Source organism: Desmodus rotundus, chromosome 3 (assembly GCF_022682495.2).
Source record: "Desmodus rotundus isolate HL8 chromosome 3, HLdesRot8A.1, whole genome shotgun sequence".
NCBI lineage: Eukaryota > Metazoa > Chordata > Mammalia > Chiroptera > Phyllostomidae > Desmodus > Desmodus rotundus.
Genome location: NC_071389.1, coordinates 79,625,123 through 79,642,902, shown reverse-complemented (window position 1 = coordinate 79,642,902; position 17,780 = coordinate 79,625,123). Strand labels below are relative to the sequence as shown.

Below are 17,780 nucleotides of genomic sequence, written 5' to 3'. Positions count from 1 at the left end.
CTCTCATGTCCCTGCGGTCAGTTGGAGAACACTTTATTCGGAACCCAGTTTTGTTTTCTTTTGTTTTCCTCCTCTTCAAACTGTATTCACAATTGGCCTCTTTCCTCACTGTTAAGCCTTCCAATTTCAGAGTCTGGCGGCAAAGCAGTGAGGTTGAGAGCTAGCCCCTGTCGCCGAAATAATTGGGAAAGAAATAATGTGGATGATTAAAATGTAAATCAGTAAACTTAAAGTCATCCAGTCTGCTCAATAATCTAGTGTACTTTAGGGCAAAACATCTTGAATTTGATAGTGTACTTATTCATTTAATTATCAAGTTATAATTATACCTTTATAATGCTCTGTCAGCTTCTTGCCACTCCAAGTTTTTCCAAGGCACTTCTAATTTCTTACAATTATTTTAATGTGGTAATTTCAGAATAATTTGTATTCACTTCTTAAAGATGTGATTATGAAATAGTTTTTTGTTCTCATGGTGTATTTTTCTTAAGACAGATAGTGATACCGCTTTTCATGAGCTGGATCAAATGCCCTCATTCATTTACTTGGCAAATCATTACCGAGGGCTAACTGTGAGAGCAAATTCAATATCAAACTTGAATAACTCATATCTTGGCTGTATAATTTTTTTTAAGGATTGAGTATATATTCTCTCTAACATTGAGCATATGTTTTAGGTTGACTGAACCCAAGAAGCTTCTACCTGTATACTTTTAAAATTTTACCTTTTGTGTGTTTGTTACACTCTTTGGAGAAACAAAGGAAAGATGGAAACTCTTTCAACCAAATGCAGATACCCCAAAACACACGAAATTTTGCACGTAAGTCCAGTGGTTTGAGGTCCCTCGGAACCCACTGAGCCGAGGATGAGGCTGCTGCGGCAGGAATGTTGCATTTGGCTGCAGCGAGTGCTGAGAGACATACTAGAAGGTAATTTAGGCAGGTTATTGTGGGGAGGTTCCTGAATGCCAAGACAGGAAATGAGAATTTTCTAGTGTAAATTGTGGGAAGCCATTGAAAGTTTCTGAGAAAAGCAGGCTTCTGAAGGAGTAATCTAGCAACAGTATAAAACATAGGCTTGAAGGCAGGTGACTAGGGTTGGAAATGTAGGTTTGGAGACTTGCAAAGTCTGGACAAGCAACAATAAGTTTATATACTAAGGTAAGAAATGGGTTAGGTGATGGATATATGTGAAAGAGAAAACGATTTTGTGGGAATCATGTCATCTTGAGTTGGCTTGTAGCCTAGACTCAAAACCTCCTTGGTGCAGTTTCTCACAATTGTCACCACCTTTGTGGATATACCCAGCCATTGGGCATTGTTGAAGAAGCACCAACTGGCTCTGGCCAGAGTGGCTTAGTTGGTTAGGGCATCGTCCCATAAACTGAGAGGTCATGGGTTGGATTCCTGGTCAGGGCACATGCCTAGGTTAGAGGTTTGGTTCCCAGTCAGGGTGCATATGAGGGACAACCAATCAATGTTTATCTCCCGCTTTCTCCCCTTCCCTTCCCCTCTCTCTAAACTCAATAAGTATGTCTTTGGTGAGGATTTAAAAAAATAAATTAAAAAAGAAGTGCCAACTCAAGCAGCTGATACCATTTAAAGAGAATAATTTTCAAATGTAGTGTTGTTCCACTGGCTGTTTACCTGCTCCATTTGGCTTCCTTCTCGCCCCTCATTGTAGCTGTTTCTTTTTTAACTATTCTCCTCAGCCACCATGAAACCCAGACTTACTTAAAGCCTCCTCTATCGTTATTTTCCTCCCTCAGCCTCCAATAATCTATTTTACCCCACTGCTCTTAGATTAGTATCTGTGAGGGCCACGTGTGATCAGAGGCATAAGTTCAAACTTTCAGTAACTCAGGATAAAATCTAATGATTAACCCTTCTTTTTTTTAAATTTTATTTATTTTTAGACAGAGGAGAAGGGAGGGGGAGAGAGAGGGAGAGAAACAATGTGTGGTTGCCTCTCATGCACCCCCATGTGGGGACCTGACCCGCAACCCAGGCATGTGCCCTGACTGGGAATCCAACCAGCGACCCTTTGGTTCGCAGGCCCGTGCTCAGTCCACTGTGCTACACCAGCCAGGGTATGACTAATCCTTCTATATGTACTTTTGATCCCACATCTTCTTCTTCTCCCTAAAATCCCTCTTTCATAAATTTCTCCACCTCTTTCCTACGTCTTCAATCTTATATTCTGCTGGTTCTTGGAACTCAGCCTACTGGCCAGAACAAGCCTTCCCATCCCATCCTGGCATATTTCCACTTCAGAAGTTCGCTGTTACCTTAAGAAATAAAATCCAAACCCCTTAAGAGACTTTGTAAAAAACTGCATTTTCTGGCTCTAAAGCCCTTGTCATTAATCTACCATCCTATTCAGCTTCTTCCTTCTGCAAAGTTATTTTAAAAATAGAAAGTCTTCACTATCTACCAAGTCATTACAAGCAAAAACTTCTGCCTTCCTTGCTTCCTTGTCCTCCTTCATGTTTATCTAGGAAGTTACCAAGATCTGTTTATTCTGCCACCGGCTGAATGTCATCTTACCTCTGTGTCCCTTCTGTCTCTGCCCGACTTGGATTCTAGTCACTACCCCTCACAGCTATTTCAGTGTCCTCCTCCCGACTGTCCCTGCAGTTGTTTCTTCACACTCTGGTTCAGGTTCCCATTGCTGTTACAATAACATCCTAGAAATAAATCTAACTGTGCCCCGACGGTGTACCTTCTCAGTCAGGCTATTTAATATTGGACCCCTTCCCACCTACACACTCCTGATCTCCTTTGCCATGTTCCACTTTGTCTTTTATTTTTCATCCAAAGCATGTATCTTCTAACGTGCTCAACAGTTTACTTAGTTTCATTGTGTATTTTATGTTCCCCACCACATTCACTAGTTGTAAGCTCCACAACTTGGTATTTTTATCTGTTTGTTTACTGACAGAACCTAAGCGTCTGGTACGAAGTAAGCACTCGATACATATTTGTTGAACATAATAATGCCAATTTCCATTTTCAAATTCTGTCCTTTTCCCCTTGCTTATGGGATACAAACACCTAAGAAAATCTTTCAAAAGCTTGCCTGATCTGGCTCCAGACTCCTCCAGCCACCCCCTTTCCCCACCACTCTTCACCCCACTATGTAACCGATGCTCACAGGTCGCCCGTCTCTCGCGGTTCCTGGACATGCCAATGTCTTTCAGCCCTCTCTGTTCCGTCTGAGTCTGCTCTCCTTTCAGGGATCCATTTCTGTCTCTCCTCCACGTGGGGTACCGTCCCTCCTCTTTAAAAATCTAGCCAAATGTTATGTCCCTGATGTCTTCTCCAACATGGCCAAGCAGAACTAGTCACTCTCTCCTCTTTGCTTCCATTGAATTTCATGTGATTTCCTGATTCGGCAGTTTTACCCCTGAGCCCTTTGTCTCCTCCTCTAGACTCTGCTCAGCCATGGCCAGTTCTTCTGTGTGTCTGCCCAAAAATGATCACAGCATCTGGCACAGCATTAAGTAGTTACTTAACACAGTGATTCAAAAAAGGTGTTACCAGTGCATTGAGCCATGTAGTCAAAGGCTTTCAGTGCCGTCACCACACATCATGTCCAAATCCTTGCTGCCCTGGCCCGCAAACCTTACCTCCCCCATGTTCCCTGTTCCCATGAATGAAGGGAGCCGCTCCACTGACGTGAATCTGGGCATGAGGAATTGTCTGCCTCCCCTCCATCAGGCTACCCAATAGTCACCAAGTCCCCTGGACTTGGCTTCCCAGACATCTCTCCAATTCATCTCCTCCCTGTCAGCCTTGCTGCCAGGAGCCTTTACTAGCCTGTCATCATCTGTCACCACAGCACACTACCTGGCACAAGGTAGAGGTTCCGAATATATTTGTTGAATGAATGAATCTCTTGAGTTAAAACCATTTCAGATGGCATCAGGCCAACTGCCAGGCTGTAAGTCTGAGCTTCCGAGGACAGCTCATCCCAGTGATTTTTCTGAAAGACAGGGTGAAAGGTCTAACAGAGTGGTTGTGGGATCAGCCCCAGCTCTAGATGCAAGTTGGCTTTCTGGAAAGGTGAGTCCCTCCCACCCCCTTGATTTTGCCCAGGAGGTTATTTTTTTATTATTATTCCTGTCTTAAAAATTCAAGTCATGGTATATTTACCTCACTGAGATGTGTAAATTCTCATGTAAGATGGAACAGAGTTTGTTTCATTCCAAGTTATAAAAGAGGTCAGGGTGATTATGACCTTAATGGAAGGGTCCCCACGAAGCATCACAGGTTTGAATGACCTCAAATGTGAAGTTATTGGGATCAGTCTAGGTGCTCTCTAAAGTCACTCTTGGATTTCAGTTTCTAAGAGTCTTCTTTCAAAAATTAAAACAGAACCAAAAAGACTAGAGGAATTGAGGCTTTATAAACTCTAACAAATCGTGACTGATTTAAAATCAGGGAGTAACTCTAAGGTGGAGCCACATAGTCAACAGACTCCAGCACTCCTGTGGGTCCAGGTGAAGCAGGGTGGTAGGAAGGAGTTGTGGGTGGTCCAGACGTTGGCACTGGAATAGACAGTTGATAAATGTTTTCTCCCTCTTTTCTCAGCAGTCAGTGTTATAGTGATTGTATCTGCTAAGTCTTATTTGAGAAATTGCTGGGCCAGTAGTTACACTCACTGTCATTTGACTCTTCTGATGCCCCCTCCCTGCCTTGTGGGAAGTCTCTGGTGTGTGAGGAGGACTCCTCCTCCTCCTCCACCTCTTCGCTTCCTTCTCCTCCTCCTTCTCCAATCGAAGATATGGTTAGGTCTTCCATCTCCCTAGGGTTTGGCTGACTGTCCCCCGCCTTTAGAGTATGTTGGTGTGACTTCCATTCCAAAACACAAAAAGAGAAACCGAACTTCAGTCATGTGGTTTCTGTTATCTGTAACCATGGAAAACGTTGGCCATCTGTGAGGCTCCCATTTTAACACTTTTTTTCTCTCTCTTTATTTCCATCTTTTTCTTGGGAAAAACAAGCTGAGGAAGTGGAGAGGCTGGCGGCCATGCGTTCTGACTCCCTTGTCCCAGGTACCCATACCCCACCCATCCGGAGGAGGAGTAAGTTTGCCAACCTGGGAAGGATTTTCAAGCCTTGGAAATGGAGGAAGAAGAAAAGCGAAAAGTTCAAACACACATCTGCAGGTAAGATTATTTTTCCTTCATTTCTCACTGGGCTTTTGTTGACTTCAACTCTGTTTGTTAATTAGGAGACTTCAATTGCTGTAGGTTGTTGGAATCAAAGGGGGAAAAAATCAAACCTTAAAATTGCTCTTGTTTTTAATAAATATTCCATATGATGGAGAATGGCTTTTAGAATCTGTGTGTTCTTATATCTCAGGTTTTTGTTGCTGTTGTTTTTTAACTGAAGAATCACTACTTTTAAGTGATCTAGAAATATCGGAACTTAGAACTCCACCTTTTCCATAATGGAATGCTTTCGTTCTAGCACTGACAGTCCATTTCTTAATTTGCATCCCCATTTTCACTATTCCAGTAAAAATCAACACAAAGCAGAAGTAAGCTATATATATAGTTGTTGGCAGATAGAATAGGTTAGTTCATGGAGGAAGAGTCTTGAATAAATGATTCTTGGACATGGCAGGAAAACACGGGAGAATAGAAATGAAGCATCACTGATGACAAAGATATCTATGTAGTTTGTAGTCTAGTGGACAGCAGAAGAACTCAGGGCAAGTCAACATAGCTGAGGGGTTAAGAGCAGAGATTCTGGAGTCTGAGTACCTGGGTTCTAGTCCCAGCTCTGATGCTTGGTAGTTGTAAGGCCTCAGTTTCCCCACCTGTAAAATAGTGTTAAGAATTGTACCTCACATAACTTAAAATTGTAGAGAGTTTATATGGCACCCTATGTGGTTATTTTTTATATGAGAAAGAGTGGGCAGAGGGTACTGAATAGTGAAGGAGTTCTGGTTTCACCCTGTTTTAGAAGAGATGATAGAAGAGCTATGCAGATTCTTTGTGTTTGTTTGCTCTGATTTTGTTAATTTGTGCCCAGGTCATTCCAGGCCTCCTCTAGCACTTTATGTCCTTCTTCCTCTACTCCCTAAAAAACTCAACCTGCTCACTGTCCTTGGATTTATCGCCTCCTCTGTTTTTTGGCCTCTCTCCCTTTTCCTCACCCCCCAGACTAAACGTGAAATAGGAGATAATCTGCTTCTTGTACATGAACACTATTCCACACATTCAATAATTTTAATGCCAAGTGCTTTGGGAGAGTGGAAGAGAATAACAAACATAAGGAAGTTGCGAAAAGTCTTGACATATTAAACAATCCTCATGGTAGATGTACCCAGTTTGTGCTCTGACTCTGTTTCTTAGATGAAAGCCCCAGTGCCCGGCTGCTCTCTGCTAACTCCTGAGATTAGAATGAACCTCTGAATTCCATGAATCTCTACGTTGTCGCCCTCTGATTGAACCCATTAACCTGACGCGTCCTCCAGCCTCTTGGTCACAGGACGGATCTGTGAAGGTGTACATGTAGGTCATTCTCGCATCCCCAAACTCTACTGAGAGACTTGCCAGCAAGCGAAACTCTAAATGGATGATGCCTCTGCATCCCTCTGCCATGAGGTGACAAGGGAAAGGACACTTAGACCATTGCCTTGGAGTAGAGAAATCTAAATGAAATACATTCTTTAAGCAAAGCGAGGCATAAAACACTTGAACAAAAAAAGAAAAAAGGATTATTTTATAAACACTCCTTATAGAATAAAATAATAGCAAAGATTCAACAAGATCCTTTACAACGTTCTTCCTGACTTTGTTATGAAAAATGGCTTACGATAGAAATATACATTTGAATAATTGCCATTTATCAGCATGATTCCGTGCATGATGAGGTGGTAGAAGCACTTCCTCCTGGCAAATCAGGAGCTTTGCTGAGTGTGTTTGGCAAGGCCGTAGGCAAAGCTCCAGTGCTCGTCACACTGAAAGGCACCTGAGCAGTTATGCTGACTTTTTCAAGATTTTGGGAAACTTGTCCTATGACAGATGCAAATACAATGGCATCAAATTACTCATGAATCATAACAACTCTGAAAAAAACTTTCATTTAAAATTCTTTGGGGAGGAAGAATTAAAAAACATGACAGGCAAAGTTGCAACTTTAATCATTCTTATTTTTAACTATTCTTAGCAAGTTCTTACGATTTCTATGGCCAAACTGATTAAATTGACAGCTGAATATGATACTTGTATGCAGTTTTTTGTTTTTTAAGAGAAATTTGTCTTCTGAATTAAAGAGGATATACTATGGAATATTTTTATATCACAATAGATGGATGGGTTCGTGATGTAACTGAAACTATTCCAGGTTTTTTTTTTTTAGCTCAGTGGTTTACAGTGTAGTATTCTTTGTACTTAACTGGATTCAGAAATATTGTTTCTTATTTTTGGAAAGGAGAGACATGTGCTAATTTTTAGCTCAAAGGAGAAAAATAATGACAACAAAAGGATGTTGTCAACATCAGTTGTATATATGTTCAAACAATACATTGAATTACAAACTTATGTATGGATGAGAATCAAATATTAAATACACAAGACAATTGATTGATTGTGAGAATGTTAATTGCTTGGCCAGTTTTAGCTGGTAGCATATATTTACCTTGGGTATGTGTGTATGTATGTCCTTTCATATGTATGATTATGTGCACAATTTTAAATACAAAGAATAAGTCTATATATTGCATTTATATTATGTTTTTGTATTTAAAATCGTGTGCTGTTTTGAACACTGGAAATTACATTACACAGTGCATACTTGGCCTGTGGTTTTTTCCACAATGAGTTAGATTTATAATTTGCCGTAATAAGGTATACTGTAGTTTTACTGTAACTCAAGGTATGGGACGTATGTCTGTGTATATGCCACACCTTCAAAGGTACACCCAGAAGTATTGCTTTGCAAGTTGTATAGCAATAAGACAACTATATTAGAAAATTATGATCTCAACATTTTCCTCAATTTCGGTATCAACAGCTACTATGTGAATTTTTCAAAGGTAGATCTTCGTATCTCATGCTGCTCATTCGTCCTTTCTATTCCAAAAGTTTATTTTTTCAAAAGTAGACCTGGCAGGAATAAGCTGTAAAGATGCCACTGAGTTATGCTTTCATTTCCCCTGAACAGAAAATCCTAAGCTACAGGGGTCAGCCCTGCAAATCCACAATATGCCAAAGTTTGCTCTGTGTGTGTAAGCTTTCCTGCATACCTACAGCCTTGAAGGAAAGCAACAACAAAACTTACTGAGCACCTACCACATGCTGAAACTGTACCTGGCCCTGGGAATGTAACTGTGAGCAGAAGTAGACCTTGTCAGTGACCTCGTGGTCTGCACAGCACTGCTGGAGAGGCAGATGATCAAATCACAAGAAGAAAGGTGAGGTCACAGCTATGAAGAAGGCAGTGAGAGAAACGTACTCAGGAGAATGAGAGAGAGACTTGACTCAGTCTGAAGGATCAGAGAAACTTCATGAGGAAGAGCAGTTTGTTCTGGGGTCAGAGGGTGGGGTTTTAGAAAATGAGCATCCTGTTCAGCCACAAAACAGAGAAGCAGGTGAGCAGTCTGGGAAAGCAGGGAAGACCAGTGGCTGCAGAGGGAAGAGCTGGAGCGTGGTTTGGAATAAGGCTGAGGCTGGAGAGATAACCAAAGATTGGACCTTCACTGTGCCTGCATCCTGTATAACAAATTAGACAAGAGTATGAGTGAACAGATAAACCAGTTAGGAGGTCATTGTGTGGGTGATAGTGACTTTGACTTATATTTGGTGGTAGGAATGGGTGGATTTGGGGGCTGTTACAAGGAATGGGCAATAGGACTTAATGACAGGTCAGATGTAGGAGGCAGAAAGAGAAGTGTCACGGTTGATATTCTCATGTTGGTTTAGGGTTATGTGGTGGTGACCTTCCCTGGAAGGGAAATATACCTTACAATGAGTACTTTGGGAGAGTGACAGGTTTGGAGGAGTAGGGGCAGGGTGAGAGTGAGGGGGAGATAAGACTACAAGTTCTCATATGTGTTTGAGTTAACTTTGTGATGGCCAAAGTTGGCAGTTGAATATATGGAAAGTAAAGAAGAGGTCTGTGCTTGATATGAAAGTTTGGGTCACTTGCATACACATGTTGTTAGAGTGATGACCTTGTATAACATTTCTTAGGGAACAAGTACAGAATAGAGAGTCGAAGATGGTCTAATAGACAAAGGAAGAATATCATCACTAATGACTGGATGGAGGAAGGTGAGCCCGGAAAGGAGATAAAGGGCAGAGGCTAGAGAGGTGGAAAGAAAACCAGAAGAATGTGGTGTGAGAGGAGCCAGGGGTGGAAATGTTTCCAGGAAGGTATAATTAATTGTGTTCAGTGCTATGAAGTCAAGTGATGTACAGAAAAATGCCCATTGACTCTAGTGATTCTGATCCACCGGAGTTCACTGATGATTTAGCAAAGCTCTCTGGGAGGATTATTTGGGAATAGATGCCAGATTAGTGTGGAATGAAAAGTTAATAGGAAATGGGGAAGAATAAGGATATGTCTTTGAGCAGTGTGACTGTGTGACACGGAGAAGAGTGACTGTGAAGTGGGGAAATGAGATACAACAAGGACGCTTGATGGCGGAAACATATGTGTGTCTATAGGGGCTTGTGTGTGTGCGATTTGATTGGGAGGGGGCTGTCTGTGTGCCTTCTGATTTGTTGTTGTCCTTTTATTATAAGAGACATAAGCATGTCAAGCCAATGTGAAAGATCCAGGAGAGAAAAGAGTTAGAAAATACGTGAGATGAAAGAGATCAGGCAAGGGTGCTGAGAGGTTAGTAATGGTGGCGTGTAAAGCCCACGTAGAGGGGTTAGTATCAGAGAAGTAATGAACACCTCCTCTAAAGTGGAGGGAAGTAGTGGGGCTGGCTGCAGGGCAGGTAGGTAGGGAGTTCGGAGTGACCCTGCCTGGTGGCTGAGCTTCTCTGGGTAATAGGTGAGGCCATCTCCTCCCAGGGAGGGGAGGAGGGGGATATGCAGAGTTAAGCCCATTTCGGATTGGTTACACTGCACTGGTGACTTGTTGCAGTGGCTTTGGCTGTCCAGGTACAGCTATGGATGAAGCAGATAGCTGAGTCTATTCAGGGCTGGAGTTTGCCAGATGGGTGAAAAGAAAAGAAGAGGAGCAACAAATCACCACAAGCTTAGTGACAGAATTGTTCTCTCACACTTCTGGAGGCCAGAAGCCCAAAACCAAGGTGTTGGCAGAGTTGGTTCCTCCAGGCTGGAGACTCTGAGGGAAAATCTGTCCCATGCCTCTCTCCTAGCTTCCCGTGGCTGATGGGCAGTCATTAAGGTTCCTTGGCTTGTTGCAGCATAACTGGAATCTCTGCTTCTGTCTTCACACGGCCCTCCCCCTGTGTCTCAGATCCCTCCAATTCTCTTAGAAGGGCATCCAACATTGGGTTCAGAGTCCACCATAAATGAGGACGGTCTCACTCAGGGATCCTTAACATAGTTCTATCTGTAAAGACCTTATTTCCAAGTAAGGTCACATTCCCAGGTACTGGGGGTTAGGACTTGGAAATGACATTTTGGGGACATAATTCAATCCACTTTAGCATTGAGTTTTAAATTGGCTAAGAAAGGAAAAGTCCAATGGATTCAGATGGATTAGAAAAATCAATAGACTTTAAGTTTCAAAGAGGTCAAAGAATTTTATTTTATTTTTTCTGTTTTTATTTTTATTTAATCTTTATTGTATGTTTTTCCATTACCATTTAACCCCCTTATGCCCCCTCCCCCCAGCATCCACGCCCTAACCTCCCCCCCCACTAGCTGTCATCCTGCTCTCCATCTCTGAGCTGTCCCCACCTTCCTTGTTAGCTCAGTTTGTTTATGAGATTCCACCTATGATTGAAATCATATGGTATTTGTTTTTCTCTTACTGGCTTATTTCACTTAATATAATGTTCTCCGGGTCCATCCATACTGTTGCAAAGGGTAAACATTTTCCTCTTTTATGGCTGAGTAGTATTCCATTGTGTAAATGGTCCACAGTTGTTTTATTCTCTCAACCACTGCTTTTAGGCTGCTTCCATATCTTGGAGATTGTAAATAACTCTGCAGTGAACATAGGGGTGCTTATGTTCTCTCGAATTAGTGTTTTGGGTTCCTTCGGATATATTCCCAGAAGTGGGAACACTGGGTCAAAATGCAAATCCATTTTTAATTTTTTGAGGTATTTCCACAGTGGCTGCACCAATCTGCATTCTCACTAACACTGCAAAAAGGTTCTCTTTTCTCCACATCATCACCAGAACTTGTTGTTTGTTGATTTATTGATGAAAGTCATTCTGACAGGTATGAGATGGTATCTCATTGTGGTTTTTATTTGCATTCCTCTGATGATTAGTGATATTGAGCATCTTTTCATATGTCTATTAGCCATCTGTATGTCCTCTTTGAAGAAGTGTCTATTGAGGTCCTTTGTCCATTTTGTAATTCTGTTGTTTGTGTTTTTGGTGTTGAGTTTTGTAAGTACTTTATAAATTTGGGATATTAACCCCTTATCAGATGTATCAGCAAATAAGTTCTCCAATTCTGTGGGTTGTCTATTTATTGTGTTGATGATATCCTTTGCTGTGCAAAAACTTTTTCATTTGACGTAGTCCCATTTGTTTATTTTTTCTTTTGTTTCTCTTTTGCTTTGTTTTCTTTTGTTTCTGAAGAGATATATCCGATAAAAAAATTGCTACCAGCAATGTCCAGTATTTTGCTGCCCATGTTTTCTCCTAGGATTTTTATGGTTTGGGGTCTAACATTTAAGTGTTTGATCCATTTTGAATTTATTCTTGTGTGTGATATAAGAATGTGGTCTAGTTTCATTTTTCTGCATGTATCTGTCCAATTTTCCCAACACCATTTATTGAATAAACTATCTTTAGCCCATTGTATGTACTTGCTCACTCTGTTGAATAGTAATGGACTATAAAGGTATGGGTTTGTTTCTGGGCTCTCTATTCTGTCCCATTGATCTATGTGTCTGTTTTTATGCCAGTACCAGGCTGTTTTGATCAGTATGGCCTTATAGTATAGTTTCATATTAGGCAGAATGATTCCTCCAAATCTGTTCTTTTTTCTCAGGATCTCTGTTGCTATGCAGGGCCTTCTGTGGTTCCATGTAAATTTTTGGAATACTTGTTCTAGTTCTGTGAAATACATCATTGGAATCTTGATAGGAATTGCGTTGAGTCTATAGATTGCTTTGGGTATTATGGACATTTTAAAGATGTTTACTCTTCCTATCCATGAACACAATATGTGCTTCCACTTATTTGTATCTTCAATTTCTTTCTTCAGTGTCTGATAATTTTGTGAGTGCAGGTCTTTTATATTTTTGGTTAGGTTTATTCCTAGGTATTTTGTTCTTTTTGAAGCAATTGTGAACGGGAATGCTATCTTAATTTCCCTTTCCATTAGTTGATTATTGGCCTATAAAAATGCAACTGATTTCTGGATATTAATTTTGTATCCTGCTACTTTGCTGAATTCATTTATCAGTTCTAGTAGTTTCTTGGTGGAATCTTTTGGGTTCTCCATGTACAGTATCATGTCATCTGCAAATAAAAACAGTTTCACTTCCTGTCCAATTCAGATGCTTTTTATTTCTTCTTCCTGTCTGGTTGCTGTGGCTAGGACTTCCGGCACTATGTTGAATAGGAGAAGTGAAAGCGGACATCCCTGTCTTGTTCTTTATCTTAAGGGGAACACTTGTAGTTTTTGCCCATTGAGTATGATGGTGACAATGGGTTTGTCATATATGGCCTTTATTATGTTTAGATATATTCCCTCTAATCCCACTTTGCTGCAAGTTTTTATCATAAATCGGTGCTGGATTTTATCAAATGTTTTTTCTGCATCTGTTGATATGTTCATGTGGTTTTTATTCTTCATTGTGTTTATGTGGTGAATCACATTTATTGATTTGTGAACATTGTACCAATCTTGCATTCCTGGAATAATTCCCACTTGATCATGGTATATGACCTTTTTTTTAAATTGTTGTTCAAGTACAGTTTTCTGCCTTTCCCCCCACCCCTCCCCTCCCCACCCCATCCCTCCCCACCTCCCACCATTTCCACCCCCCCCTTGTTATTATCCATATGTTCTTTATAATTATTCCTGTAAACCCTTCATCCTTTTCCCCCATTATCCCCTCCGCTCTCCCCTCTGATCACTGTCAGCCTGTTCTAAATTTCAATGTCTTTGGATATACTTTGCTTGCTTGTTCATTTTGTTGATTAGGTTCCTGTTAATGGTGAGATCATATGGTATTTGTCTTTCACCGCCTGCATTATTTCACTTAGCATAATGCCCTCCAGTTCCATCCATGCTGTTGCAAAGGGTAGGAGCTCCTTCTTTCTTTCTGCTGCATAGAATTCCATTTTGTAAATGTACCATAGTTTTTTGATCCATTCATTTATTGATGGGCACTTGGGTTGCTTCCAGCACTTGGCTATTGTAAACTGTACTTCTATGAACATTGGGGTGCATAGATTCTTTTGGATTGGTGTTTCAGGGTTCTTAGGGTATTTGCTGTATTCAGTTTGCTAATATTTTGTTGAGGGTTTTAGTCTCTATATTCTTCAAGGATGTTGGCTTATAATTTTCTTTTTTTGTAGTGTCTTCATCTGGTTTTAGAATTATTATAATTCTGGTTTCGTACAATGAGTTTGGGAGCCTCCCCTCCTAAAAGAGGTCAAAGAATTTAACAACAGTTAGTAGCATCAGTTGCCAGAGCCAGCTAGCAGGGCAGGAGCTTGGGACTACAGAGCTGCATCCTTGAATTCAAAGTGGAGACAAAACACAGACTGCAGCCATGGCCGTGGGTTCCTGAGGAGGAAAAACAAGTCAGGGCATTATTTGAAATGTAGTTAGATGTTCCTGTCTACCAGCGGACAAAGACCTATATAACTTACTTGCAAAATTTTGTGCTGATTTAATTTTCCATTTTCAATCAAGAAACAAAAGGAACTTTCCCAGTTGATTTTAACATTCAAATAATTGCTGAATTGATGTTTTCTTGGAAAGATTCTCTGTGTTTTATTTCCTCAGATTGGATGTTTCAGTCCATCATATTCTTAGGCCAGTAAAATACTGCAATTTAATTGACTCATAGAAAATCAAAAGTTGCTTTTTAAACTTTCATCCCAGTAATTAGCAAACCCACCTAACAAAGATAAAAGTGTTGTAATAAGGCAGCACTTTCAAATAGGATTGATCGATTGCCTATTCCCCTACCAGGCCACGTAATTGGGAACCTGTGGGCATCAGCCTTTGCTTGTGCTGGCCCCACACAACAGCTAGTAATAATGAAGGTCCAGGCCTGAGCTATGTTAGGAGCTCCCCTTGTATTACAGCATCCAGGAATAGTCTATTTGCTTTTGTCCACTGTTTTCTGTGCAACACAACACTGGTGCAGGAGATTGTTAGGTGCTCACATAAGCATGAAGCTCCAGCCTTCTCATTTGGCCCCTCTGCCTCATTGGCTTCTGCTGTAGGTTCTGCTTACCCCAAAATATCCCAATGGAATAAGAGTCAACCCTTAACCCTGACCTGTTAGCTAGTTCTGACAGCCTCTTTCTCTCAAGGCCAGACTCTGCTTCCTTTATTTCTTCCATCAATTTATCCAGAATAACTGATGCCTCTAGCAACCACCAGGTTTCAAGATTCCCTTCCTGGGAAGCCCACCTCCAGAATTATTCCCCTTTAAATAAAACTCTTTGGATAATGAAGGCAGTCTAAATTGGATTCTGCCTTTGGACCTGGTGTGATGGGCTTCTGGGCTCTTCAGGAAGACTCAGTTCCTGGTGTCCAAGATGGTGGTCCCCTTGCTAACCCCACACTCCTAATGTTTCTCTACTGGGAATCCCTAGTACGCTGTGTGATTGGGGGAGTGCACTTGCAATGCTTAGAGGAGACAGATCGCCTAAGGTTTACATCAAGGCTTTTATCGACTTCCTTTTGTAGCATGAGTTTGAAGATCACTATTTATAAAGGGGATTATTGCCTCTTATCCAGCGTGGACAAACTATGTCCACTGTTAGGGTTCTATGTGCGATTACACTGGCACAGCCCTTAAGCTGGAAGTTTATATTCTTCCCACTGGGGAAAGCAGATAAAACTGGTGTGTTGGAAACACTGGTGATCATGAATAAGCACATGTGTGCTTGGGAGACAGCCGATTCAGGCCTCTGTACCCTAACTTTAATGTTCCCTTGAGGTTCCTTTTTTAAGCTAACAAAGTAATGTTGTCTGCTTGGTCAGAGCTTAGGTTTTTAGACTTCAGGGGTCTCCAAGAAGCCCAAGGAGACAAACCCAACTGAGCTTCAAGTTATCAGTGAAGGTTTCCTAGAGAAATGCATGTTTAATCAAGGAGTTAGAGCATGAATGTGAGAGAGAGTCTTCTCTCCTGGTAGAAGGAACAGAATGTGAGAGAGCCTGGAGAAGAGAGAAGAGAGGTTGGCCATCTGTAACTTAAAAAGGGGTTATAGTTTGGAAAGGATTGTAAGTGGAGGAGCAAAGAGTAGTGAGAAATGAGGATGAAGAGGTGGGCAAGGGTCTGCTTGTAAAGGGTCTTCCACGGCATGTTAGGAAGTCTAGGCTTTATCCTAATACAGGATCCTGAGGAAGCTATCAGGGGACTTGCCTTTTACAAGATTATTCTCTACATCATGGGAAAGGGTTTGGAGTGGTGCCCAATGTTGTTACAAGTTTTTAACATAACTACTTCTCTCTATATATGTCTAGAGTGAGAGAAACTTTCCTCATGATAGAATTAAGAAGACCCCTCATTGCAAACAGAATATTGTGTCCCTACTGATTCTGGTAAAAAGGAACCTGGTTAGCAGGTGGTTGATTATAATGTTTGGGAGAGGTGAAGATAGCCTAGACTATCATACTGGCACTAGGAACTTAAGACTCTGCACAATTGCAAGAGATATTTAGGAGACAGAATGAGCATGACTCGGTTACAGATTGGATGTGGAGGATGAGGGAGGAATAAAGAGCTACTCTTATGTTCCTTGCTGAGCAGTTGGATGGGCGGAGAGATACCACTCACTACTTCTGGAACAGTGAAGAGGAGCAGGTGTGTGGGGAAAATGATCATTTATGTTGGGGAGTGCCGGCTTTGTGTGCTATGTGACATCACAGATGGAGAGGACATTGGACATAGAGAACTGGGATCGGGGCAGGTCTGGCTGGAAATGCAGATCTGGAAGTCATGGGCACCCAGCGCATCTTTTAGGTCATGGGGTAAAAACTCTAAGGAGGGGACATGACGTAGGAAGCGAGAGGGGCTGCAGCAGCTCCACGAGGACTGCTGGCCTGTAAGCTACAAGCAGAGGCAACAGAGCCCACAAAGAAGGTACACAAAGCCCACAAGACAGTTCAAAGAAAAGCCAGGAACACCTAACCAGAACAGAGAGAGTTCAAGAAAGGAGGAGGGACCCCTCTGCCAGGTCCTGACAAGATAGTAAGGACCGAGAAGTGTCCGGTGGGTTCAGTGACAACTTGTCATCAGTGTGCTTAGGCAGAATGGTATCAGGGAAGCTGTACTGCTGGGGTTTACATAACATCCTATTGAGAAGTAAAGGAGGGAAAAGAGAGCAGACTTCAGACTTCTTCTTTCTAGAAGTTTGGCTAGAAAGGACATGGAGAACTATGTAGTAATCACCAAAAGGCTGCATGAGCTTGAGGGACGTGCTGTTTGTTTAAGACTATTGGACTGTGTCAAGCTGCAAAATTTGCCTTAATGTGACTTTGGCATTCCAAGGAAAACAGAAATATCAGCAGAGTGGCTGTTAAGCCAAATAAATATATTCCACACATTTTTCAGCAATGACAATTCTCATGATTAGGAAAAACAAACATGCAAATAATTGATGCACCATTTAGCATCTGATTTTAATAAGAAATTATCAAACCAAGTTGTATAGCTTTCAGCATCTGAATGGTACCCAAATTCTTCTGGGGCCATTGGAGCATTTGGTTTCTTTTAAAAAGAGGTTAAGTACAGACAGGCAGAGAATCTTCTTAACCCACCATGACCCACAAAGGGGACAACTAGGGGTTAGACAGCAAGGTAGACTTAATGGCCCTGATTATTTTTAAAAAGTATCTCTTATTAGATGGTATAGGCTAAAGACTATGGAAATTAGTACCTTCCTAGAAGTAAGGTTGTAAAGATGTAATTGTTTTCCCTCCACGTGAACTTAACCCATCACTTTGCTTATATGTCAAGACTGTAAAGTCTCCAATGACAGTGACCCTGTCTTTCTCCCTTTGTCTCCCAGCACTGAGCAGAGCACCTGACACTTGGGCACCTGAGTGGGCTGCTCAGCCCACTGTATTTTTGAGTTCTTCTGTTTACCAAAATCTGAGAGAGGAAAGGGTAGTTCACGACAGAAGGTCCCAGCCTTTGAAGAACTTGGCCATCATTCGTGATTATCATTCAGTATATCAGAGTCGCGCACAGGTCAGACTCAGTGACAGTTTGTGTTGAATCTCAGGTTATTTGGGCAGCACTGTGGTTTGTGTTGTCTGTTGCTGGGTAATAAAACACTCCAAACCTCAGTGGCTTAGAACAACAACACAGTCATATTATCTCTTGTGCCCTGCAAATTGACTGGGCTCAGCTGAGTCATTCTTCTGCTGGCCTCTCTTGGGGTCGCCCAAGTGTCCACAGACAGGTAT

General features: G+C 41.5%; 1 protein-coding gene across 7 annotated transcripts in view; it reads left to right on the top strand.

The window, feature by feature from the left end:
* The window catches only part of PHACTR1 (phosphatase and actin regulator 1), a 521,513-nt gene that overhangs the window by 323,742 nt on the left and 179,991 nt on the right, over positions 1 to 17,780 (top strand). For all 7 annotated transcript variants that reach the window (XM_024565400.3, XM_024565398.3, XM_045199434.2 and 4 more), the window contains one exon: positions 5,007 to 5,171. In XM_024565400.3, the coding sequence (XP_024421168.1) occupies positions 5,007 to 5,171 (165 nt within the window). The remainder of the gene's footprint in view (positions 1 to 5,006; positions 5,172 to 17,780) is intronic.